Source organism: Oncorhynchus clarkii, chromosome 21 (assembly GCF_045791955.1).
Source record: "Oncorhynchus clarkii lewisi isolate Uvic-CL-2024 chromosome 21, UVic_Ocla_1.0, whole genome shotgun sequence".
NCBI classification, from domain to species: Eukaryota; Metazoa; Chordata; class Actinopteri; order Salmoniformes; family Salmonidae; genus Oncorhynchus; species Oncorhynchus clarkii.
Window position 1 is genome coordinate 36,717,834 of NC_092167.1, and position 26,680 is coordinate 36,744,513.

Genomic DNA, 26,680 nt, shown 5'->3' on the forward strand with positions numbered 1-26,680 from the left:
TGTGTGTGTGTGTGTGTGTGTGTGTGAGAAGGAAACTGAGAAAGAAGACCATCACAATATATTATTTATTATTTTCCCCAAAAAACCTTTCAACAACACCAATAAAAACAATAAATTACAGCGTTAAAAAGTAAAGCAACATGAAACAATACTCACAGGTAATGTGAATCGACACAGAAAGTGGAGCTTAAAGCTGCATCATCTTTGTACAGAAATAAATGGCATTACTTTTGCACTTGAATTTTGTTAGTTACCAGTCATTTAACTAGTTGACTGGTTCAACAGTAAGTTATAAACTGTGATCGACAAATACTATCTAGTAATTAAATTAACTGAGTGTTGTGAATGTCAAGAATTCCACTTTGTAAATGGTTTGCAATTCATCTCTTGTGGTAAAACAAAACAAAAAGAGTAAAATAATGACCTTGTTGGCATGGCAATTCGACTGCCATCTGTCTAAATAAAAAAGCCAGCAAGAACAATGTATCTGTCCAATGTTAAATATCTAAGCATATAACTGTAAAAATGTATGTTTAACTTTCATTTTACTAGCTTCCATATTTAGTACATGAGCTAAAATACAGTGATTTGGCATGTTCACAAATTGCACTTGAATGATACAGCCTCTATTTGAGGGAAAACTGTATTTCTGCCGCACTAAACCAGTCCAGTCGATGTCTCCGCACGGAACCACTAATGCTCCAAATGACCACAAATTCCTTATCTACTACATTAACTTAGTTCAGATGGATGAGCGGCTAACCAAAGACATGGCATCTAAGTGAAAAAGAAAAAAAAGAGACTGAGGTATCAGACTCTTTGGAGTACAGAGTGCACTGAATGAACATTTTGTGAAAAAACACATCACATTTTTGCCAATTCAGTCGTGCTGTTCGAACAACAAAACAAACAACAAAATACTTCTTAAAGGTTAGATTTGTAAGTAAGATTCCCCGTCAAAGAGTCGCCTCAACGCTTCTGGAGGATTCAAGGGGAGGGTCTTGGTAAGAGCACTCGAACGCAACACCAAAGATGATGAGGATGAGAGTGCACTACTTTAGTTTTTTTTCCCCTTTTTGTTTCAGACCTGTTGATTGTGGTTGTAGTTCATATTGTTGGGGGCAGATAAATTGCACCTTTGTTGAATTCTCAATGATGTTTAAAGCTCTTCCGAACTGGCGACAAGTGGCTAAGGTTTAGTGAGGTGGAAATGCATCAAAGACAAAAAAATAATTTGGTTTTATGATACAAAATAGCACAACTGAGTATTTGCCCCTTGTAAACCAACTTAAATGGTTTTACAAGGGGCGGCAGGTAGCCTAGTGGTTAGAGCGTTGAACAAATTCCTGAACAAGGCAGTTCCCCCCGGTAGGCCGTCATTGTAAATAAGAATTTGTTCTTAACTGACTTGCCTATTAAATAAAGGTCAACTTAAATGTCACTGTAGAATACTTAGCAGCAGGAAAATAACAGATCATCAAGGGAAACATCCATGTGCTATATTTCCCACAGCGAGCTCAATGAACAAGACAATGTATGAAACATTTGTAATGAACTATTACCATGCCAACTCCTTGATAACGCTTGATGGCACTATTGATAGCACTATCCAAAGCAATAGTACTCATCGGAATCCACTCTGACTTGCATGGGTGGTTTGCTGAAAGTCTTGTCCTCTATGATGGGTATATCTGAGAAGAGATTAAGATCCGTTGGAGAAGGGTGGTCTGGAAGGTCCTCGGCTAACTCCTCCAACGTATCCAGATAGCTGCCCACGGATATCCCATCCAATCCGTCACTGTTTCCGTCATGCAGACTGGTGAAGCTGCCGCGTGGAGAGGTGTCGTCCTCGCTGTCCGTTAGGCTGTACAGGCTGCCGGTCAGGCTGCTTTCACGACTGGCTAGGCCCCCCTTGTCCTCCATCACCCATTTGATGGATTCAATGCCCTCGTTGATTGACATCAGCTGCTGCATCAGCTTGACATCGATTGCACGGAGGTGGGCCTGCGTTTGGTGTTAGAAGGAGATTCATTTTTGGACTTTATTATAGATTTTTACTGGCAACATTTACACACAATATCACACTTCCAACATTTAGGCCCACAATCTTATTTGTTTTCTAAATTCACTGCTTTCCTATTCCATTCTTGTGAGAAGAACATCGCCAGCATGTATTTTGAGTTGGCAAAGTAATGCTGAAAAAGCTAATTGTCCCTTGGGGATTGTAAAGACACCACTCTACTCTTTGGCATGTGGACAAGGACAAAGGTAAAACAAAAAAGCATGCCACAGGAAATCACTCTGTCCTGGGCATGTAACAGCATGGTATGTGAGGGCATAGCAGGACATTCTCACCCTGACACCCATACAGTACCACCATTGATTTATCACTTCACAATAAGATTTTCCCTGGCTACTAGTGACAAATAGACAGCCGTTTACACCAATGGACAGTCAGTAGCAGCAGTCTCGAGCCAGTCAAAAAGCATTATGCCAGATGGTGGTTGACAAGGCTGATACAATGGCCCGGACAGCTGGCTGGCTATAAAACAGTGCCATTTTTGGGAGTGGATCGTGACTAGCTCATAATGCTGCCAGTGTTTGCTTACGGATATAACCTGTCCTTTATGTGTGCACAGACGCCCAGCCGGAGCATAGTGGAATTTTACAGAAGCATTAGCAGTGTCAATTAAAGTTGGCTTGAATGGGGTGGTGAATCACAAGATGGGTATAGCTAATGTAATTTACTGCTGCCTGTTTGTTAGTCATTGAAATTGAACTTCATTGATTTAGTATCTAACAATACTTACTTATGATATATGTTTAAGATATTTTCTGAACTCTGTTTAAAACTAATTACATTATTCTGGACTTTTGTCTAAAACTGGAGTTATAGGCGACACAGGTCAACCCTATACAGATTTGACAAACTGTTGATCCCTCCATGTATATTCTAAAGAGAACCAGTCGGTTAGCCAAATGGCCAAGAGAAAAGCAGCCTAATTGGATTGAAGAAGTGACAGCAGAGCAAAAGCCTTAGATGGCCCAAATGTGTCATTCACTATAGTAGGGACTAGGGAGCACAGCGGACTATACTTGTTTTAAATGTAATTAAACTGAATGGAATAATACTGGTATTTTTCTGCTTTACTCCCAAGAGGATGTATGGACGTATTTCAGTCATTGTCATCAATATCATTTTTGACTGTCCAGTCAGAAGACAAAGACTAGCTTTCCTACATCACGATACGTCTTTGTGTCGGGCAAAATGCACTCCCGGGTGGGATATCTTCTCTGTTATTATAGTTTACTGGGCCTGTCATCATAATCGTATTATGAACCACCCTTTCAATGACTTCAACATGGAAACTAACATGAGAGAGGTATTTTTCCTCAGTTGGTTAACCAGGCAATGACACAGTACCCTTCTGTACAAACTCTGTCAATTTGACCATCTGTTCAAGGGTCCTAATGCCTTGACTGACCTTAAGCCTTAAAAGGGGCGGGGGGGTCTCTTCAATACAGGGGGTCAAACAAGGCAAGTAGTAGCATGGAATCCAAGTGATAATCAATTTGAATTCCAGGCTATCCTCCTGTATTTTTGTTGAGTTTGTAATTTGTGTAAATGCGTTAATTGAGGTGAGAATTGTCTGCCTGCGTGATACCGGACAATTTTTTATTTTATTTAACCCTTATTTAACTAGGCATGTCAGTTATGAACTATGCATTGTTGTTGTTATGTGTAGAGAGAAAGTGTTAATGGCTTTCGCCAACTGGGTGGCATCACATCTGTAGCTGATAGAGGGTGAGAAACATCACTAAATCCATAGATTTATAGCTCAATACTCAATAGAATTGGTTATTTAAGAGGTTGGGCAATGTTGATAGTTTTGGGATTGAGACACCGACTCCCATTGTCTTGTTATGTATTAAATGACTGCCAGAAATATGGCAAAAAAAAAACTGTACCCTGTAGTGTGTATATCCTACTTCTATTTCAGATGATGGAGTTACAGTGGAAGTCAATGAGACATAAATAAGACATGCCACTCACTATTATTTCCAATGCCTTGCGACCAGGCGGCATTTTAAGTCATCCATAAACTTCTGAGATGCCAAATATACCCCATGAACACAATGCCAATACAGTTGGATTGCCATCAGTCGTCTGGAAGTTACTGCATAACAATGCCGAGTTATGATATCACAGGTCAGTGAACTAACGTAACGTCCAAGTTCCATTAAAGCCTAAAGCAAACAGCTGCAACAACTAGACTACAGCAGCTAAACGCTTTTTTTGTTATCTTGTGTCGATGGTCAATTGCATTTAATGCAATGCACCACTGAATATACAGCATGGTTCTGAAGGAGCAGTGAACCGACTTTGAAAAAGCCTGGGTCCGAATTTCAATTGTACCGGATTTGGATGTCTGCTTCGGTATTCGAATAAACTTTATTATAGGCTCACTGCACGAAACAACTCACTGACCCAACAGCGACAGACGGACATATATATTTGATGTTGCATCTTTAAGGCAACCACATAGCCTACCATTTCCTGTTTCAAAAATAATATCTTGCTCTCCAGTCGTTTTAAGTCAGCAGAGTTTGAGCGGTTCTTCGGTGTCGCCGGTTTTCTATCCTCATGTTTGTCGTGATGATGATGTCCTCCCGCTAGGGAACGAATGAGACTTTCAGGAACATTGCGACCCAACTTTTTCTCAATGTCCTTAAAATCGGATAACACGTTGTCCTCTTCCATGATAGAATTGCAGTAAGAATATAAACGAAAAAAATATATATGCTACGTGCAGTAGAAATAACGCAGAGAGCAAATTATGGGGTTCAGTGGCTTGACGGCTCCGTCTGATTTCACTTCCAAAGAAAAGGTCATAGCCCGGATGGTCTTAGTGGTCTGATGTTGAAAGCGACTGCTATATCCATAGGCGCACAGTAACACAGTTTCCCAAACCACTTCTTATCACCAACTCAAAATATAGAGTGCAATTCAAAACAAAATAGAAACAACCCCTGTTATTCCTGTAGCACAGCCACTACAGACGTGAATTGAGAGATTCGGAAGTCCCTTGCGCCGGGATGTCAGCCGTGACCATTGAAACAATATTCGTACCACGGAGCGGCACAGTAGGATGACGACGTGCTGCTCAACCACACAGTTTATGACTGAAACCTTACACCCCGGACAAGTGGGACTATAAAACTACGCCTGTTTGCCGTAATGATAAGGCAATTGTCGCAGCATATATTTTTGTGTATGGTGCACAAAATACACCCATATGGTAGCCGACAGTATTTTCATCAGTATCATCAGTTCAATCATACAACGGATTAAATTGCCATTTCATGTCAGCAAAGTAGGATACAGTAAACTGTATTTCTGAATTTATTTGAATTCAAACCAATGTTGTGTAGCCATCCTAATGGCCTGTTTGCATACATTGTTATTAAAACAGCATAATACAATCAATACTTTTTAAAAAGCTATCTTCAACGATTTTAAAGCAAGCAAAATAACCTAAATTTGACCTGATTTAATACGTATATATTTCTTCAAAGCAACACAAATGAATTTAACCCTTATTGACTCTTTTTCAAGTCGTATTGGACTTCACACTTCTACCCCCTTGTGGCAATACATGAGAATTGACATTACCTTCACAAGAATGGCAAAGTAGGCTATACAACTTCATGAGAATGAGGATCCTTTCGTTTTCCCTATTTTATTAAATTACATTCTATTTGTTTCTACTTCGTCCACATAGTAATTTGCTCTCAGCTGTCATGGCACATAAGGAGAGAAAATGTGTAGGAACGATGACATTGCACTCCACAAGTGTTGCAGAAATTCTTATAATGCAAGACGGATTCTTAACCTTTTATTTTGTTTTATCACCAAATATTTTCAATGGAATTACAAATAAGTTCAATTTTGACCGAAATATGTTTACAAATTTACAGAAAACCATCGTTATACTCAGAATCTGTAGTTATACAGGTCAAGGCACTCCGTAAAGTAGAATGAGTGATGCAATCAATAAGATTCCATATTATGTACTACAGCAGTCGGCAGTGGTGGTAAAACTTGGCAATGGGAGGACCGCAGTGTTCAGGTTTTTGTTACAGACTACATTCAACCCACACCCTGCATTGGCAACATTTGGCCACCCCCGGAATACAGTTTGTGATGCATATTCTACGGCACTTTAAACTCAATTTAAAATTATGAAAACATAACTGCTAACAATACAAAAGTTTGAACATATGTGACGCTCAGCTAAACCTTGGTCATGATCATTAGGCACGAAACAGGAGAACATTGACAAACAGGGATGGACTCATTTTATGTTGCGCAAATTTTGTTGCAAAAAGCGTGCCCTAACAAACATAACACTGTAGTTTCACGTACAGCTCAGACCACGGATTGGCCTTTGTCGTCGTCGTAGCGTTGGTACTGTTCTCCCAGCAGGGGCTGGCGGCCCTCCAGTTTGCTGTAAGAGTGGGAGCGCACGGCACATGTGGTTGCAGCAAAGATTACAGCGACGACGACCAGGGCCGCCACGATGGCAATGGTGATGATCTCAGTCAAAGTTAAAGGAGCAGCTATAGAGACGAGACAAGATTTATAACATTTACATTCGTCATATGGAATGTGAAACTCGCAAAGAGACAGACCGACAGACAGACAGACATTACCAAAATAGCTACAATGAAGAAACTGTAAGCATAACAAGCTATAAGCATAACATTGCATATAAAGTCAGGTCCATGATTATTGTCACACTTGACAAATATCAGCAAAAAAACGGTATAAAATGTAATAAAAACTGAGCTACAAAACAATGGGACAATATATACAAAATATGGTGGTGGATCTATCACTTTCTAAACAAAATCTCTTTCTAATTGTATTAGTATAAAATATATAATTGTACCTTTTTCCCATACAATATAGCTCAGTATTTGTATTATTTATTTTATGCAGTATGTTTTGCTCATCTTTATCAAGGCTTCCAATAATTCCGGTCCTGACTGTATATAATAGACAAGACAAATATCCATAATGTATTTATATTGACATTATACACACCTGGCCGTTCAGCCTGTATTAATATTGACATTATACACACCTGGCCGTTCAGCCTGTATTAATATTGACATTATACACACCTGGCCGTTCAGCCTGTATTTATATTGACATTATACACACCTGGCCGTTCAGCCTGTATTAATATTGACATTATACACACCTGGCCGTTCAGCCTGGCCATTCAGCCTGTATTTATATTGACATTATACACACCTGGCCGTTCAGCCTGTATTTATATTGACATTATACACACCTGGCCGTTCAGCCTGTATTTATATTGACATTATACACACCTGGCCGTTCAGCCTGTATTTATATTGACATTATACACACCTGGCCATTCAGCCTGTATTAATATTGACATTATACACACCTGGCCGTTCAGCCTGTATTAATATTGACATTATACACACCTGGCCATTCAGCCTCATAGGAGTAGCCAAGGTTCTCTGGGGCTGTAAGAAACATCTCAGCGTTGGTCACTGGAGGCCAGAAGGGAACCATGTTGTACCCCCTGTTGTGACCAATGGGGGCATTCTCTGAAGGATAGACTGACAAATCTGCAAAATGTATCCGTTAAGAGTCAGCTTATGAACATGTGCCGCTGATGTATAAAGAAAAAATCCTGCCAGAGATAAACAAAGGGTGCATAGTAATCGTGTAATTGTTGTGTAATTACCATTTTACCATGTAATTTAGAAACGGCCTGAACCGCATAGTCAACAAGTACATAGAAGAACATTGTATCTTCAGACAAGCAAGCACTTACAAAGCCAATACATGAAGACAACAGATCAGGTATTGAACATGAGATTGACAGGAGGATGGGATCCGTTACCAGGGGCGTGCCTCCTGAGCCACTCGTCAAAGATGGCATCTGTGAAAGTGTGGAGAAGCACGAAGATGGGGTCGTTGGGTGAGAGGTGGGTCTGTCCCCCTGTCCCGTTCAGAAACAGGTGGGCCAGGTTGTGGAGGCTCCGTACCACTGGGTCGTAGTTTCCCTGGGGGGCACTATAGCCTGTGCACACAACACAGGTAGCTTGTGGATTAAATACAGGAAACTGTGTGTAGTGGATGTGAATCTCGCCAGTAGCATGTTGGCAGGAGTACACCAGTGAAATGGGTGTTTTCACACCTTCCCTAAGACCTAAATCTCTCAGAGTGACTAGACTCTTGCTCTAAGACAGTTGGCTTTGAGTTGCGTGTGTTATCGTGTGCAGAAGGTTGTTGGTTCACACCCTGCTCTGGACAGAACAGAATGTACTCTGTTGCGTGTGTGCATGCGTGCGTGTGTCTCTGTGTGTATCATCATGCACAACAACCCTCAACGTTCAGTGTGGATGAGCCTATGTACACTACAGGAAGTGTAGTGATATCTGTGTGTTTCAATGTGAATTACTATATCTATTGGTGTAGACCAGCAATAGCCACTCACCCTCGATGGTGTTCCTGAAGCTCTCTGAAGAGGTGGAGTAGTAGGGAGGGGTGTCAAAGGTGTTCACCTGCAGGCAGTCTGCCACATCCTGGGGCTCAGGGAGACGCTGCACCATGGGGCGGGCCACGTTTCCAGCTGGGTTTCTCCTGATGGGGGTGGTCTCAGTATCTGGGTGGAGAGAGAGGAGAGGGTTAAAAGGGTGGTCTTAGTAACCTGGGTTAATAGACAGAATAATAAATGGGCTTGGGAAGTGCTGAAAACACACCAGGGCCATGTTTAAATACTATTTAGATATTTCATTATTTTCCTTCCTTCCTTCCTTCTGGAAATCACCCTGTTGGAGGAGAAGGCCCCTCCACTTTGAATCTTGCTCTCTGATGGGTTTTTGAGGAGACGAGGAGAGGAGATGCAAGGAATCGAGGAAAGATTAATTGAGATGGAGATAGTGCTTGGGGACTAATGTTGACAAGCTCATTGCTTCCCCTAGTGTTCTGACAAGGTGTTGCGCCAATAGCACCAACACTTGAACCAGGCTTAAGCAAGTAATGATAGTAATCAACAGGTATCACAATATGGAATGGTGAAGTTGCTCAAAGGGACACTACACGTCCCTTGATGTTCTGGTCATTTTTCAACCTTACTGAGCATATTTATATAATCTCAGTGACTTTTACGGATTTTAACATCTGTGCCTACAGACAACTTCTACCCACCATATAGGGGGTTCTCTTCAAAACTTGGAAGGATATGAGAGCACTACTGAAGGCTTACTGTTGCAGATGGTCCCCAGTGTATCATAGTCCCCCACACTCTCACAGATCACCCTCCAGTTGGAGAAGATGGAGTTGGTGCTGATGGAATTCATATCGAGGTTGCTCCTCGCACCCAATAGGTCATCTGTGCAGATGTCACAGGTGCTTCCACCAACGGCAAAGTTCCAGTAGGGCAGGGCGAAGGACGGGTCTCGCAGCATATCCTAAATTGAAAGTAGTGTAAGAAAAAATGACATAAAGGGCACTCAATTATAATAATCATATTGTGCAATTAGAAACCCCTTAATAAACTGCAATTAAAATAGTTACAAATGGGCATAGAGGAGTATATCGTGGCTGCATTATTTCCATTCAGTTGAACAAACAACATACCACAATCTCAATATTTAGTTGCAACTGATTCAATGTATTTCATTGTATGAAACAATGATTTGCCTTTATTGCTATAGCCTAATGACCAAGATAATGATCTTTGGAAACAATAAACAATCTTTGTCAGTAATGAACCAATGACTAATACACAATCCAGTAAATGACTTGGGCAACAGATGCTCTGTTGTGCCCTATTAGAAGAGAAATCTAGGCTCAGACTAGTAACGCCTAAGCACATTTTCTGCTAAGCTTGCTTGATTTAGGCAGGAAATAGCTTCTTCTGGAAAGATATCCTCACCTTTAATACGGCACTAATTCCAACAAACAATAGGGAAAGTGAAATGACTATTGATGGGCAATAAATACAGATTCAAATGGATTTGCTGGTGGTGAAAATCCATAATAGCATTAGATGATGGCCTATTAGACTGTGATATACAATTGAATAATCAACCCCCAGTGGTTGGCACACTACAAAAAAAAAGTTATTTGCATTATGATGCATTATTTCAGTTCATATTTTACATGTATACAGTGACATATTGCCGGTACCCCATCTCACCTGTATGTCACGCTCAAGTTGGAGCAGGTGAAACCTGTGCCAGGTCACAAAACCGGGACCTTCATGAGAGAAGTCGACTCCGCCAAAGCTCGGCTGGCCGGCCCCCAAGAAGGTCTTGCTGACCGAATAGTAGTGGGTCCACACAAAGTAATTGTAGATGGTGATGTTCTCAAACTGCGGGGTGTTTCCATCCGGACCGAATACCTCCTGGTACCGCCTGGTAGCAATTACAATGTCCGGGTGCACCGCGCGCTTGGCCTGGTCCAGCGCGGTCACGAAAGCTCGCTTCTGATCCGCACTGAGCTGCATCACGTTTCTCCGGACTGAAGGATTAAAACCAGTCATGCGTTAATGAGCACATTCTTGTGTGGGAATAAATTGAGAAATTACCCACTGGGGACACACTGGTTGAATCAACGTTGTTTCCACGTAATTTCAATGAAATTACGTTGAATCAACGTGGAATGGACTTTGAATTGACGTCTGTGCCAACTGGGTATAGATAGGGCAGGTAGTCTATCCATAGTACCGTTAACCTTTACGCATAGACCTACACCATTGCCTAAATATGAGGCAAACATGTCATTATATCGTACATTAAATGCAACTAAATGTAATCCATTGACGTTCGTGTCCTTGACATTTGTAAAGTTTGTATGCTTTCCATAATCCCGTGCAGAAATGTGATTTTCAACCAGTTGAGCGGCCGTACGTAAAGTACGGTGTGGCGGTGCCTTGTATAGAGGTTGCTTGTAGTAGACTATCATTTACTTATTTTAATCAACATATATATGGACTGTTGATCTCAGTTAAATTGGTTTAAGTGTGAGATTTACCACACCACTAAATGAGACACATATTGGAGGTTATTAACCCTATGCACTTTCAATTGCGTAAAAACATAAAATCATTTGTAATGGAAACTGTATATATTTGTTTCTCAGGGGATAAAAAAAAAACATACCAACAGCAACCGGTTGGTCACAGTTTAACCCGGCAAATCCATGCCTACAACGGCCACAATTATAACCGGTGAAATTCCCGTTGCACTGGCAAGTTCGATTGAAGTAGCGGATAGGCCAACGTTCACGGTCATCCCGTCCATCGTGGGGGTACTGGGGGCCGTGTGCACTTGCGTCTGCCGCTATCGAAATGCACTGACCACGTCCAGTAGCGGACCCGCAGTCGTCATTCGCGACCCCAAACGGGGATGGACAACACTGACCACTCCGAAGTCCCTCTGGAGTCACACATTCCCTCGGAAACTGCGCGCGCACAAACACTGCGCCCAAGAGCACCAGCAAGCCATACTTCCACATAGCCACGAATAGGCAAAAAGACACACACCAGAAAGTTAGTTAAATGGAAAGATGGATCACCCAATTCTCTTTCTTCAATCACACTAACGTTAGTCAATACCTTACTCGTAACCTCATCACTTCAAAGTTATTTTTCTGTTTCAATTCAGTGCGCGTTTGTATTTCCATGCCGGCCGACCCTCTTGTACTAATTGCCCCAACACCAGCCAAATAACCCCCTGGCCTTTAAATACTGGATTAGCGCATGACTGCCCGGATTTCTGATCTCCTCGTGATCACATCACATTTCTTACTGGACTGAGAGGGATAGAGGTTAGGTAGTCACGCACACTGTTTCACTAGTCCTACTGTGAAACATAATTTGGCATGTCACCTGTGGAAGCTTTTGAATTAATGCTGTCCTCCAGTTTTAACCCCATCAATTCATGTTTATGAATTTCTGGACTCATTTCACCACATGTTGTCAAAAGGGATTACACTTAAATTACATGGCCACATTGAAAAACACAAAATAGAGTGACTGCTCTAAATTAGTATTACAAATCAAAGGAAGTACACTGCAACAACAAAAAAGTGTGGTCTGCTACAGTACATGGTTAAGTGTCACTTGGAATAAAATGGAACCATATTTACATGTTATTATGCCTACATATATTTATGTTGACCTTATCACTAATACAACCCACTCATCTGGATGTGATTGCAAAAGACCCCACCTCGACCTAACGCTCATTACAATAGTCTTATAATAACACAAGTCACTTTCTCACAGAGAACAGTTACATTGTCCTTCGTGATGTACTGCTTACTGTCACTCATTTGTTTCATTACACCTAGTGTCATCGGTTCAGTTGGGTTATTTATTTGCACAGATAAAACACAACTTTTGATACAACGTTAAAGGTAATAAAAGGTATGCAAAGCAGGAGCTCTCCTTTAGCTAATCCCTAATTGTTTACGCTTGCAGGTTCATGAGTTAATGTTGGAATGTGATCATCATACCCAAGTCATTTGACTTCTCACGCAGCACCCCTTCCTCCCTAACTCGTTCACCCCCTCCACCCTCGCTTGCCCTTTCCTCCCTGGCTCCAGTCATTCCCTCCTCATGTGAGCTAAGAATCCTTCGAGGCCCTTGTGATAGTGGCAGCACGGTATAGTGAGGGAGTCTAGTTGAATAGCTCTTACAGACCACACGTTACTTTTGCCTCTAGGAATGGAGAGCATTCTGAACATTTTTATCCCAACTCTCAGCCGCTAGCTTCATAGCCAGTTTGCATTTACATATTGTTAATGATCTTTTAGTTGGACTGCATCGTCATCAGCTCAAACGTATTCCTCTTTCAAGATATGTGGAGTTCCATGGATTTGGAACACATTGAGTAGACACCACCAGTGTGATAACAAACCTAAAAGAACATCACAATACATGAATCACAAAAAGGCCAAAACCTAACCTGCAAGGAATATATTTAAAGTTTCCCACATTATACTGTTTGCTTTGCAGTGGGTTATTCTGAGGTTATCTCCGAATACAGACAGTAGTTGTTTATTGGCACTAATTAGTAGTCATTATTTCATAATAACTAGGACGTGCATGGTTTCGTCCTCCTCAGGAGGGTGAACTCCTCCTAATTAGCGAAGGGCCATTTTTCTCGGTGCTATGGTTTGATGGATAGTTGGGCGAAAACATCAGTTGAGTGCTGGGGAAAAAAAGTCCAATGGCAGGTTTTTAGCTTTGAATTACCATATGTCTCTTTCCCACTTCAAAGCACAGACAGCACTGTTGGAAAGAACTTGGCAGAAAGCCAACATTCCTTAAAATGCTAAACAGGTACAAAGGAATGGAGAGCCACGTCATTTTGGAAGGCGGACCGTAAGGCTGCTAAGTGTGTAAAGGACGAAGTAATAATGAAAAAGTCAGTTTATGAGAAGAAAACACAAGTCCTCAATATTCCTCTAATTATCTCTGTAAGAGCTCAGTCAGATTGTTAGCCAATGAAAAGTTGATTTTGGAATCCACCACATTATTTTCTTCATCTTGTCCTACAAACAAAAAACCTGCCATTTTTCCCAAGTAGCTGAAGTAGAAATGATTTAACAAGTACATCTAGGAGATGAAAAAAATAACAAGTCCCACATTTATCTCGAATACTCTTTGTAATGTCCGAGTATCATTGTTTGCAAATTGAAAACGTTTATTAATAATTTAGCTATATCACATACTTTTTTTCATGTAGGCCTAAAAATAGGCACATTTTTTGCACATCTGAGTTGGTTTGTTGCCGGTGCTCGGGAATATTTTTATGATATCTTAAAAGAAAAGAGAAACTTGCACACTGCTCTTGGCAGTATCACGTCCGTTTATTCATCTTACGTATCAGCCTTCATGTCAGGCCATTTTTACTCATCTGGCTGCCAGCAGACATACTGAAGGGAAAGATTCTTAAATAGGGTGTGAGGATAAGCAAGATGTAATCACATTCTAATGAAATACATATGAAAATGCATTCCTTAGGAGTTGTAAGATCACAGGTTTGTGTAGGGAAATGCATATTGTAGATTCATTACAGAACTTTCTTTTGATAATTTAAGCATCACTAAATCTATATCTTAATCTGTTTTGAACTGCCTTTCCTTGTTTTAAATTAAATGCAGGCGTACTGTCATATTTGATCATGTAATAATTTGATGGAATACCTATTGTCTCAAAAACAATACAATCTCATTTAGCAGTTCCTGCTTGCTGACAGTCCTGAACCGTTATTCATGTAATGGTATTTCATTTCAATGTATATTGAATAATTAAACAAGCTAATGTCCTGGAAGGTAATGTTCTCATGCATGTTAGCCATTATAAGGTCACATCTCTAGGTCAGTGTTTCTTAGTTCTGGGGACCCAAAAGGGTGCACATTTTTGTTTTTGCCCTAGCATACACACCTGATTCCACTAATCAACCCATCAAACTTTTGATTTGTATCAACTTGCAGTGGTGGCCAAATATATTGGCACCCTTGTTTTCAATTTCAATTTATTTGAGAAGAAATAGAGAATTATTTAAGAAAAGTGCAAGGGTGCCAATATATTTGTGCAAGTGCATGATTGGAATGAAAGTTCATACATGGTCAAAATTACGGCAATGCTGGGCACTCCCATTATAAATGAGGGCAATCACATACAATACATGTACAACATAATAACAAATCCCTCCATACGTATTGAATACATATCACCAGGGCCGTAGCCAGGGGATTTGGGAAATTGTAAGACATTTGAAGCTCATTTTGTAATGGTTTTCCTCCTCTTCGTCTGAAGAGGAGAGGCGAGAAGGATCGGAGGACCAATATGCGGCGTGGTAAGTGTCCATGGTTGTTTATTAAACACATAAACTGAACACTGCATACAAAACAATAAACGTAACGTGAATAACGAAAACCGAAAACAGTACCGTGGGGTGTAAAACATAGACACGGAAACAATCACCCACAAAACAACTGTGAAACCCAGGCTACCTAAGTATGATTCTCAATCAGAGACAACTAATGACACCTGCCTCTGACTGAGAACCATACTAGGCCGAACACAGAAAAACAACCTAGATACACAAAACATAGAATGCCCACCCAACTCACGTCCTGACCAACTAAAACAAACAATTAACACAATAACTAGGGTCAGAACGTCTATACAATAGAAAATATAAAATGCTATTTGGAGAACAGCAAAAGCAATATAAAATGACCACAGCCATTATCACATTGGTTCCTGTAGCTTCATTTACCTCAGTCGATATACAAACACACAGCCTATTAGCTATATGTTTTCCGCTACACATTAACTCAGCATCGGGATTTAAAACTATAATTTAATCTGTAACAGAACAAGTCTTTTTTGGGGGGACAAAAGTTAAACAAATACGCTGGCTCTACAGAGTTTTTTTTGTTGTTGTTGCAGTTTTACAGCAAATGTCCTGCAATTCTAGACATTTTGCCATGGGGTTGTGGAGGCAGTTTTCAAAGCATATTTCCTGCAATGCTACACATTTTTCCATTACTTATGCCATGTTAAACAAAACAGTCAATAATACAGTAGAAAAAAGAAAACAAAAAGTCTATATACAGTGAGAGCAAATGAGGTAAGATAAGGGAGGTAAGGCAATAAATAGGCCATGGTGGCGAAGTAAATTACAATATAGCAATTAAACACTGGAATGGTAGATGTGCAGATGATTAATGTGGAAGTAGAGATACTGGGGTGCAAAGGATCAAGATAAATAAATAAATACAGTATGGGAATTAGGTAGTTGGATGGGCTGTTTACAGATGGGCTATGTATAGGTGAAGTGATCTGTGAGCTGCTCTGACAGCTGGTGCTTAAAGCTAATGAGGGAGATATGAGTCTCCAGCTTTAGTGATTTTTGCAGTTCGTTCCAGTCATTGGCAGCAGAGAACTGGAAGGAAAGGTGGCCAAAGGAGGAATTGGCTTTGGGGGTGACCAGTGAGATATGAGCGCGTGCTACAAGTGGGTGCTGCTATGGTACACAGTGAGCTGAGACAAGGTGGGGCTTTACCTAGCAGAGACTTGCAGGTGACCTGGAGTCAGTGGGTAAGGCGACGAGTATGAAGCGAGGGCCAGCCAACAAGAGCGTACAGGTCACAGTGGTGGGTAGTTGTCACGACTTTGGCTGAGGTCGGCTCCTCTCCTTGTTCGGGCGTCATTCGGTGGTCGAAGTCACCGGCTTTCTAGTCATCACCGATCCATGTTTCCTTTTTCCTTTTTCTTTTGTCTTGATTAGCGGAGAAAGTACGGTGGGATTCTGAATGGTCAGTAATCTGTTTGTTAAACTTGGCTTTCGAAGACCTTAGAAAGGCAGGGTAGGATAGATATAGGTCTGTAGCAGTTTGGGTCTAGAGTGTCTCCCCCTTTGAAGAGGGGGATGACTGCGGCAGCTTTCCAATCTTTGGGAATCTCAGACGATATGAAAGAGAGGTTGAAAAGGCTAGTGATAGGGGTTGCCACAATTTCTGCAGATAATTTTAGAAAGAGAGGGTCCAGATTGTCTAGCCCAGCTGATTTGTAGGGATCCAGATTTTGTCGCTCTTTCAGATGCATGCATGCGCACATCCCATGACCAACCATTATTCATAATTACCCTTCATTTGTACTATTCTGCCTATGTGCAGTACACACTTTACAACCTATTGGATCATGTGAGAATATGTGACTGGAGCCCATGGTCAAAAAAGCCCAGTGGGAGTCATTAACACTGAATGTAGGAGCTGTTCATTTGACTACCTCTTGGATGGAGCCCGCTATCCCCCACCCCCACATTCTCTTCTCCTCCTTCTCCTCTCTTATCCCAGTCATGTGATTATGAGAATCATTCCTTCATATATCCAACTTCACATTAATTCACAGTAGTTAAAGAGGCTATATGGAACCATTGCCTCTGAGGGTGCTCTTGAGAAAACGAGGATCCTCTATATGAACAGAAATATTGGACAGAAAAATTGTCAGGAAGTGCACAACTCCCGACACCCTTAAATGTATTGTTTGACTGAAAATAAGTATTTGTGTGGTTACATGAGATAATAAATAGATTAATATGAATTAATTCACATGATGTCTAATTGCTACAACAGTAGACACATGCTGCATTAGTCTATATAACATAATGTCTAGCCTGTTTGACTTCTGAGAAAAAGTATTATAGGTTTTATAGACCACATAAGGGTCGGTTCTTGGCCATACAGGACTGCCCTATGGTTAAGGTGGGACTGGCATACAGCATGCCCCTACTCCTAATGGGCTGACCAAGCCTCATGACCAGAGCCCTGCGGTGCAGACGCCTCTTGCACATTACACCCCACTGTATCATAGCTATACTGTGGTTCTCAAAGACTGCTCCTAGTTGTCCCTAGACATTTTGGGGGCCATCAGCAAGATTTAGAATACATTTTCACTTTTTTAGAATGAATTTAATGCGATTCTTCACATTTTGCCGTGACTTATGCCATGTCCATATGATATCTGAGTGAGTGACTAACACAATCAATTGGGCCCCCCCCCAATTGGGGCACGATTTGGTCATGATTACTACAAAGTTTAGATAGCTGGCTAGACTAACTTACCTAGAAATCTCTAAAATGTTAGCTGACATGGGCTAATTGATTGGCTGTCATTGACTGACATAACAAGAGAAACTGCTGATGCAATACCACATTTCGAAATTGCACGTTGTGTAGGCTACTCTACTATGCTTTCCCTCGACAGTAAAGGCTATGCAACACTAACAATTTCTTTCAGCAATATTGCCTGCAACGGAGAGGGGTATGAGACACTGGAGCCACATGGACATAAATAATAGATTTCATATGTACATCAATTTAAAACACAATTTCTCCATTCATTTACTTATCTCCTATAGCTTGTTATTGGCAGCTGACTGCCACAGCTGTACTGAAATGTATCAGCTGACAAACAAGCAATAAACAGCTGTTGCCCCTGCTGCCAGTCAAGTCAATGGCAATGCAGACAAATCGCAATGCAGATTAACTTCATAATCATAAATTAGAAATGTATCTATTTCAGCCAACCTGTTGCTGACAAGTGTGTAAAATTGAGCACTCAATCATGAAATCTCCATAGACGAACAGTAGAAGTAGAAGAGCTCAATGACTTTCAACACCGCATCATCAGAGGATGCTACCTTTCCAACAAGTCAGTTTGTAAAATTTCTGCCCTGCTAGAGCTGCCCCGGTCAACTGTAAGTGTAGTTATTGTGAAGTGGAAATGTCTAGGAGCAACAACAGCTCTGATTACATGACCAGCATTGTCCAGATAAAGCAAGCTCTGACTAGACTGAGCCCACGTAAAGCGTGTGGGCCTGATGGCATTCCAGTCTGGCTACTAAAAGAGCATGCAGAATACCTAGCCCTTGTCATCACACACATTGTTAACACCTCCTTCTGTCCGGGGACTGTTCCTGCTGCCTGGAAGATTGCCAATGTGTGTCCCCATACCTAAAGTATCAAACCCATGTACAACGAGTGACTGGAGGCCCATCTCTCTAACGTCATGCCTTGGAAAAATCCAGGAGAGCTTCATAAAAAAAAACAAGTCATGCAAGTCACAAGTCATGCCAACAGTTCAGCAAGTCCAGCACAACTACTGCCCTTGTGAAAGCCACACACTCCTGGCTGACAGCTACAGACTCCAAAAAACCAACAATGGTGAGGGTGTTACTTGCTAATATGTCCAAAGCCTTTTGATCGAGTTGATCAAGCAAAGCTCCTGCAACATCTGTCTGACATTGAACTGTGTCCAAGGTTACTAGCCTGGCTCCACAGCCACACCACAGGAAGAAGGCATAGGGTAATGGCAAATGGCACTTTTAGCTCCGGGTCAGAGGTCACCTCTGGTGTGCCACAAGGGGGCGTGGTCACATGTCCACCCGAGAAAAGTTGTCTTCAGTGACACATTAACCAGCTTCAAAAAGGACTTTTCCATGGGCTTGGAGGCAAAGCAGCTGGAAGAGTGGGCCGCATCCAACAACATGCTCCTGAATGGGAAAAAGTCTGTGGAAATTGGGATGTGTTTTTCTAGAGACCATCCACAACCTGCACCCCTAATCTTAGGAGGACAGGAAGTACCAGTGGTAACAACAACTAAGTATCTTGGTTTTTTCTAGACTCTAACCTCGGTGACACACATGTGGAGCAGTCAGTGAGGAAGGCCTCAAAACGCTTGACTGTTCTTGCCAGAAATGGCCTACCCACTGAAGATCTGGTGAAGTCCCTACTACACTGGTCCGGCCTTGTCTGGAATACAGTGCTGTTAGTTGGATGCAGTAAAAAGCAGCAGGCCCAACTAGACAGGGTGCAGAGGAGGGCCTTGAGGATCATCTCCAGAGGAGAAGCAGTCCAACAACAGCTCCCCTCACTACAATGCAGGCTGCAGTGCATCTGGGGAAGGACACGCATACACTTGACCATCCACTGAATGGCCTGCTCCCCCCCAAAAGAGGCAATTGCACCACAAGGCTTCTGAGAAACAGCCACAAATTGTCCTGTATAACTGCCCGTATGAACTGCCTGCGAAACGCCACTCTACCCACTGTTATCAGACTGTATAATAACTCTAGCTCTTAAATGGTTCTCCAAATAGTAAAAAAATAAAAATAATAATAATATTTAAATTTCCAATTGTTCAATATTCTATTTATGTCACGTTTTATGTGTTATGTATTTTAAATTAGTGTTTTGCAATTATTAGTCAAGTATATTCTGCATTTCTTCAGTTTCATCTGTGAGCAAGTATAAATCAACTCAAACTCAAACTCAATATCTGTGTTCTGATTGAAGGATTTCAAAAAATTGCCTACTCGGTGGCGCTGCCGATCAAAATTCCCTAGACAATAAAAACAAGCTAATTTTCAATGGAAAATTTTTGCATCAAACACGTATTTTCATTGCCTCCAAATATTGCTAGTGTATCATAGTTTATGACCATTCTGTCACTTTAAAGGCTATCATTCAAATTTGATGTACAGTGCCTTGCGAAAGTATTCGGCCCCCTTGAACTTTGCGACCTTTCGCCACATTTCAGGCTTCAAACATAAAGATATAAAACTGTATTTTTTTGTGAAGAATCAACAACAAGTGGGACACAATCATGAAGTGGAACGACATTTATTGGATATTTCAAACTTTTTTAACAAATCAAAAACTGAAAAATTGGGCGTGCAAAATTATTCAGCCCCTTTACTTTCAGTGCAGCAAACTCTCTCCAGAAGTTCAGTGAGGATCTCTGAATGATCCAATGTTGACCTAAATGACAAATGATGATAAATACAATCCACCTGTGTGTAATCAAGTCTGCACTGTGATAGTCTCAGAGGTCCGTTAAAAGCGCAGAGAGCATCATGAAGAACAAGGAACACACCAGGCAGGTCCGAGATACTGTTGTGAAGAAGTTTAAAGCCGGATTTGGATACAAAAAGATTTCCCAAGCTTTAAACATCCCAAGGAGCACTGTGCAAGCGATATTATTGAAATGGAAGGAGTATCAGACCACTGCAAATCTACCAAGACCCGGCCGTCCCTCTAAACTTTCAGCTCATACAAGGAGAAGACTGATCAGAGATGCAGCCAAGAGGCCCATGATCACTCTGGATGAACTGCAGAGATCTACAGCTGAGGTGGGAGACTCTGTCCATAGGACAACAATCAGTCGTATATTTGAACAAATCTGGCCTTTATGGAAGAGTGGCAAGAAGAAAGCCATTTCTTAAAGATATCCATAAAAAGGGTCGTTTAAAGTTTGCCACAAGCCACCTGGGAGACACACCAAACATGTGGAAGAAGGTGCTCTGGTCAGATGAAACCAAAATTGAACTTTTTGGCAACAATGCAAAACTTTATGTTTGGCGTAAAAGCAACACAGCTGAACACACCATCCCCACTGTCAAACATGGTGGTGGCAGCATCATGGTTTGGGCCTGCTTTTCTTCAGCAGGGACAGGGAAGATGGTTAAAATTGATGGGAAGATGGATGGAGCCAAATACAGGACCATTCTGGAAGAAAACCTGATGGAGTCTGCAAAAGACCTGAGACTGCGACGGAGATTTGTCTTCCAACAAGACAATGATCCAAAACATAAAGCAAAATCTACAATGGAATGGTTCAAAAATAAACATATCCAGGCGTTAGAATGGCCAAGTCAAAGTCCAGACCTGAATCCAATCGAGAATCTGTGGAAAGAACTGAAAACTGCTGTTCACAAATGCTCTCCATCCAACCTCACTGAGCTCGAGCTGTTTTGCAAGGAGGAATGGGAAAAAAATTCAGTCTCTCCGATGTGCAAAACTGATAGACATACCCCAAGCGACTTACAGCTGTAATCGCAGCAAAAGGTGGCGCTACAAAGTATTAACTTAAGGGGGCTGAATAATTTTGCACGCCCAATTTTTCCGTTTTTGATTTGTTAAAAAAGTTTGAAATATCCAATAAATGTCGTTCCACTTCATGATTGTGTCCCACTTGTTGTTGATTCTTCACAAAAAAATACAGTTTTATATCTTTGTTTGAAGCCTGAAATGTGGCAAAAGGTCGCAAAGTTCAAGGGGGCCGAATACTTTCGCAAGGCACTGTATGTCAAGCTCTATCTTCTAAGTCATGCTTAATGACAACCGTATACAATGTGTTGCAGCGTCATACTGATTCCTGTACTTCCTGGAAATTCAATGTGTTGAAAGGAAATTATCTACAATATCACTGACCTTTTTCGACCAATAACACAAAACATTTGGCAAGGGACAGAAGCAAAACAGGGAAAATATGTAGGGTTGGAGGGCATAAGTCGAAATATGCGGGCCCAGACAAACAGCTACTTTGTTACAGTACAACAATTAAGTCTCACAAAGCTGTCTAGTGATAATCATACTTAGCAGTCACAAGTTACACTAACAAATGGTCCCCCTGATAATCATAGTTTTGGGTTGGCATAGCACTTCATTTGACCAACTAAATCAAGTTGGTGCAACAGTCTCGTACATTGAGGCCAAGTGGTCTTGAGGGAAAGTGATAACCAGACCTGGGTTCACATACTATTTGAAATATTTCAGATTATTGAGCGTTTGGTTTAGACTTTGCGGAGTTCCAGGTGGACAGGGTTTGAACCTTTGGGAACTTTTCTGTTAGTTCCATGTCAACAGGGAAGCTCCATCAAGCACAGTTAATGTATACGACATCATTTAGCATATTATTATACATTGAGTGTACAAAACATTAGGAACACACTCCTAATATTGAGTTGCACCCCTTTTTGTCCTCAGAACATCCTCAATTTGTCGGGTCAAGGTGTCGAAAAGTGTTCCACAGGTAAGCTGGCCCATGCCGACTCCAATGCTTCTCACAGCTGTGTCAAAATGGCTGCATGTGTCACGGATCCCCCCGGTACTGCTGCTCATTCTGTTCACCAGTTCTACGTCACCAGCTTTCTAGGCTGGATTCATTATCATCAACCCCGGACTGTCTTGTCTGATTACACACCTGGTTCCCATTTCCCCTGATTAGTATGTTATATATGTGCCCTCTGTCTTTGTCGGTAATTGTTCCCATGTTTGTTGGTGGTGTGAGTACCTATGCGTTGGTGCAGCTGTTATGCTGCGTGCTTTATATATTGTGTATTACCGGTATCGTCCCATGTCGTTCAACGAGGTTTACCCTCGCTCTTTTGTTTGGGTACAGCCCTGTGTTGTTTTGTATACGTGTTTGTTTTGGGTGTATTAAAAAAAAACATTGTGTATACCTGCGCCTGTCTCTAAGTTCTTTATACCAGCGTGACAGGATGTGCTTTGGGCAGTGGACCATTCTTGATAAACATGGGAAACCCAACATCGTTGCAGTTCTTGAAACACTCAAACCGGTGTGCCTGGCATCTACTACCATATCCTGTTCAAAGGCACTTAAATATTTTCTTGCCCATTCACCCTCCGAATGGCACACATACACAATCCATGTCTCAATTGTCTCAAGGCTTGAAAACCCTTCTTTAACCTGTCTCCTCTCCTTCATCTACACTGATTGAAGTTGATTTAAAAAGTGACATATATAAGGGATCATAGCTTACACCTGGATTCACATTGTCAGTCTGTCATGGAAAGAGCAGGTTTTCTTAATATTTTGTACACTCAGTGTATATCCACATCTTTTCAGTGACGAGAAGGTACAATTTTACAAAGCAAAAGTGTTTTGTACACTCAGTGTATGTCACACCCTGACCTTAGAGCTTTTATGTCTCTATTTTGGTTTGGTCAGGGTGTGATTTGGGTGGGCATTCTATGTTCTTTATTCTATGTTTTTGTATTTCTTTGTTTTTGCCGGGTATGGTTCTCAATCAGGGACAGCTGTCTATCGTTGTCTCTGATTGGGAAACATACTTAGGTAGCTTTTTCCCACATGGTTTTTGTGGGTAGTTAATTCCTGTTTAGTGTTTTGCACCTTTCAGGACTGTTTCGGTTATTCTCTTTGTTAGTTTTCTTAGTGTTCAGTTTTAATAATAAAAGCATATAAATATAATCCTACTGATTTATTTAATTTCTTTTGACGATTTTAGCTGGTGGCGTTGGCTGTTCGTCTGCGTAAAATCTAAGCTTGCATCTTCTCCATTATCATCAAATGAATAGTATCACGCATTCACCAGCAGAGGTCAATGCATTCATTTATATCACAAATCGAAACAACTGTTTCTCATTATTGATCCCACTGTGAGTGTTAAATTCCACATCAGTTTGCCGTGATTTAGACACTGCTCTATTAAAGGGAAGCACACACCTGAAAAACACAGAATCCCCTTTCTTAAGAATACTGTCATATCGGCCTGACATATACACGTATAGGCCTGAAATATATACCTGTCAGGCATAACATATAAACCTGTATTATAGGCCTGAAATAAACTCAGCAAAAAAAGAAACGTCCTCTCACTGTCAACTGCGTTTATTTTCAGCAAACTTAACTTGTCAATATTTGTATGAACATATCAAGATTCAACAACTGAGACATAAACTGAACAAGTTCCACGGACACGTGACTAACAGAAATTGAATAATTTGTCCCTGAACAAAGGGGGGGTCAAAATCAAAAGTAACAGTCAGTATCTGGTGTGGCCACCAGCTGCAATAAGTACTGCAGTGTATCTCCTCCTCATGGACTGCACCAGATTTGCCAGTTCTTGCTGTGAGATGTTACCCCACACTTCCACCATGGCACTTGCAAGTTCCGGACATTTCTGGGGGGAATGGCCCTAGCCCTCACCCTCCGATCCAACAGGTCCCAGACGTTCTCAATGGGATTGAGATCTGGGCTCTTCGCTGGCCATGGCAGAACACTGACATTCCTGTCTTTCAGGAAATCAGAATCAGCAGTATGGCTGGTGGCATTGTCATGCTGGAGGGTCATGTCAGGATGAGCCTGCAGGAAGGGTCCAACATGAGGGAGGAGGATGTCTTCCCTGTAACGCACAGCGTTGAGATGGCCTGCAATGACAACAAGCTCAGTCCGATGATGCTATGACACACCGCCCCCAGACCATGACGGACCCTCCACCTCCAAATAGATCCCGCTCCAGAGTACAGGCCTTGGTGTAACGCTCATTCCATTCGACGATAAAAGCAAATCCGACCCTCACCCCTGGTGAGACAAAACCGCAACTCGTCAGTGAAGAGCACTTTTTGCCAATCCTGTCTGGTCCAGCGACGGTGGGTTTGTGCCCATAGGTGACGTTGTTGCCGGTGATGTCTGGTGAGGACCTGCCTTACAACAGGCCTACAAGCCCTCAGTCCAGCCTCTCTCAGCCTATTGCGGACAGTCTGAGCACTGATGGAGGGATTGTGCGTTCCTGGTGTAACTCGGGCAGTTGTTGTTTCCATCCTGTACCTGTCCTGCTGGTATGATGTTCGGATGTACCGATCCTGTGCAGGTGTTGTTACACGTGGTCTGCAACTGCCAGGATGATCAGTTGTACGCCCTGTCTCCCTGTAGTGCTGTCTTAGACGTCTCACAGTATGGGCAATGCAATTTATTGCCTTGGCCACATCTGCAGTCCTCATGCCTCCTTGCAGCATGCCTAAGGCATTTCTTTTTTTGCTGAGTTTATATAATTGAAATATATACATGTCAGACCTGTTATATAGGCCTGAAATATATACCCGACATATAAACCTGTTATATGATGCCTGAAATATATACCTGTCAGGCCTAACATATAAAGCAGGCCTGAAATCTATACCTGACATATCAGCCTGACATATATACCAGACATATATACATTAAATATATACCTGTCTGGTCTAAAATATAAACCTGTTATATAGGCCTGAAATATATACCTGTTATATATGCCTAAAATATATACCCGACATATAAACCAGTTATATAGGCCTGAAATATATACCTGACATATATACCTTTCATATCGGCCTGACATATACACCTGACATATAAACCCGTCATATCAGCCTGACACATATACCTGACATATATACCTGTCAGGACCAACATATAAACCTGTTATATAGGCCTGAAATATATACCTGTCAGGCCTAACATATAAACCTGTTATACAGGCCGGAAATATATACCTGAAATATATAAATCAAATCAAATTTTATTTGTCACATACACATGGTATGTATATACCCGTCAGGACCAAAATATAAACCTGTTATATAGGCCTGAAATATATACCTGTCAGGCCTAACATGTAAACCTGTTATATAGACCTGAAATATATACCTGTCATTAACACTGTCATAAATCAAATCAAAATCAAATCAAATGTATTTATATAGCCCTTCGTACATCAGCTGATATCTCAAAGTGCTGTACAGAAACCCAGCCTAAAACCCCAAACAGCAAGCAATGCAGGTGTAGAAGCACGGTGGCTAGGAAAAACTCCCTAGAAAGGCCAAAACCTAGGAAGAAACCTAGAGAGGAACCAGGCTATGTGGGGTGGCCAGTCCTCTTCTGGCTGTGCCGGGTGGAGATTATAACAAAACATGGTCAAGATGTTCAAATGTTCATAAATGACCAGCATGGTTGAATTATAATAAGGCAGAATAGTTGAAACTGGAGCAGCAGCACAGTCAGGTGGACTGGGGACAGCAAGGAGTCATCATGTCAGGTATTCCTGGGGCATGGTCCTATGGCTCAGGTCAGTTGAAACTGGAGCAGCAGCACAGCCAGGTGGACTGGGGACAGCAAGGAGTCATCATGTCAGGTAGTCCTGGGGCATGGTCCTAGGGCTCAGGTCCTCCGAGAGAGAGAAAGAGAGAAGGAGAGAATTAGAGAACGCACACTTAGATTCACACAGGACACCGAATAGGACAGGAGAAGTACTCCAGATATAACAAACTGACCCTAGCCCCCCGACACATAAACTACTGCAGCATAAATACTGGAGGCTGAGACAGGAGGGGTCAGGAGACACTGTGGCCCCATCCGAGGACACCCCCGGACAGGGCCAAACAGGAAGGATATAACCCCACCCACTTTGCCAAAGCACAGCCCCCACAACACTATAGGAATATCTTCAACCACCAACTTACCAT

The 26,680-nt window shown here is 41.6% G+C and overlaps 2 protein-coding genes across 2 annotated transcripts; both read right to left on the reverse strand.

The window, feature by feature from the left end:
* Positions 1–46: 46 nt before the first annotated feature.
* LOC139379453 (leucine rich adaptor protein 1-like) lies at positions 47–5,186 on the reverse strand. Its single transcript, XM_071122265.1, has 2 exons — positions 4,553–5,186; positions 47–2,004 (listed from the first exon to the last, which is right to left on the reverse strand). The coding sequence occupies exons 1-2, from the start codon at positions 4,760–4,762 to the stop codon at positions 1,606–1,608; spliced, it is 609 nt and encodes a 202-aa protein (XP_070978366.1). The 5' UTR covers positions 4,763–5,186; the 3' UTR covers positions 47–1,605.
* A 698-nt stretch (positions 5,187–5,884) lies between these two features.
* LOC139378981 (5,6-dihydroxyindole-2-carboxylic acid oxidase-like) lies at positions 5,885–11,770 on the reverse strand. The gene is made up of 7 exons (XM_071121645.1): positions 11,215–11,770; positions 10,251–10,573; positions 9,315–9,519; positions 8,544–8,711; positions 7,947–8,126; positions 7,522–7,668; positions 5,885–6,621 (listed from the first exon to the last, which is right to left on the reverse strand). Exons 1-7 carry the CDS (start codon positions 11,567–11,569, stop codon positions 6,431–6,433), a joined length of 1,569 nt encoding a protein of 522 aa, XP_070977746.1. The 5' UTR covers positions 11,570–11,770; the 3' UTR covers positions 5,885–6,430.
* Between the last annotated feature and the right edge of the window lie 14,910 nt (positions 11,771–26,680).

What these genes read in the sequence shown, in the direction of transcription:
- LOC139379453 (XM_071122265.1), bottom strand. Translation starts at nt 4,762, where the DNA reads ATGGAAGAGGACAACGTGTTATCCGATTTTAAGGACATTGAGAAAAAG. An exon ending in TATTTTTGAAACAGGAAATG is followed by an intron (nt 2,005 to 4,552) that starts GTAGGCTATGTG and finishes CACCAAACGCAG; the next exon opens with GCCCACCTCCGTGCAATCGA.
- LOC139378981 (XM_071121645.1), bottom strand. Translation starts at nt 11,569, where the DNA reads ATGTGGAAGTATGGCTTGCTGGTGCTCTTGGGCGCAGTGTTTGTGCGC. An exon ending in TGACCAACCGGTTGCTGTTG is followed by an intron (nt 10,574 to 11,214) that starts GTATGTTTTTTT and finishes TTAATCCTTCAG; the next exon opens with TCCGGAGAAACGTGATGCAG. An exon ending in ACTGGGGACCATCTGCAACA is followed by an intron (nt 8,712 to 9,314) that starts GTAAGCCTTCAG and finishes CTCTCCACCCAG; the next exon opens with ATACTGAGACCACCCCCATC.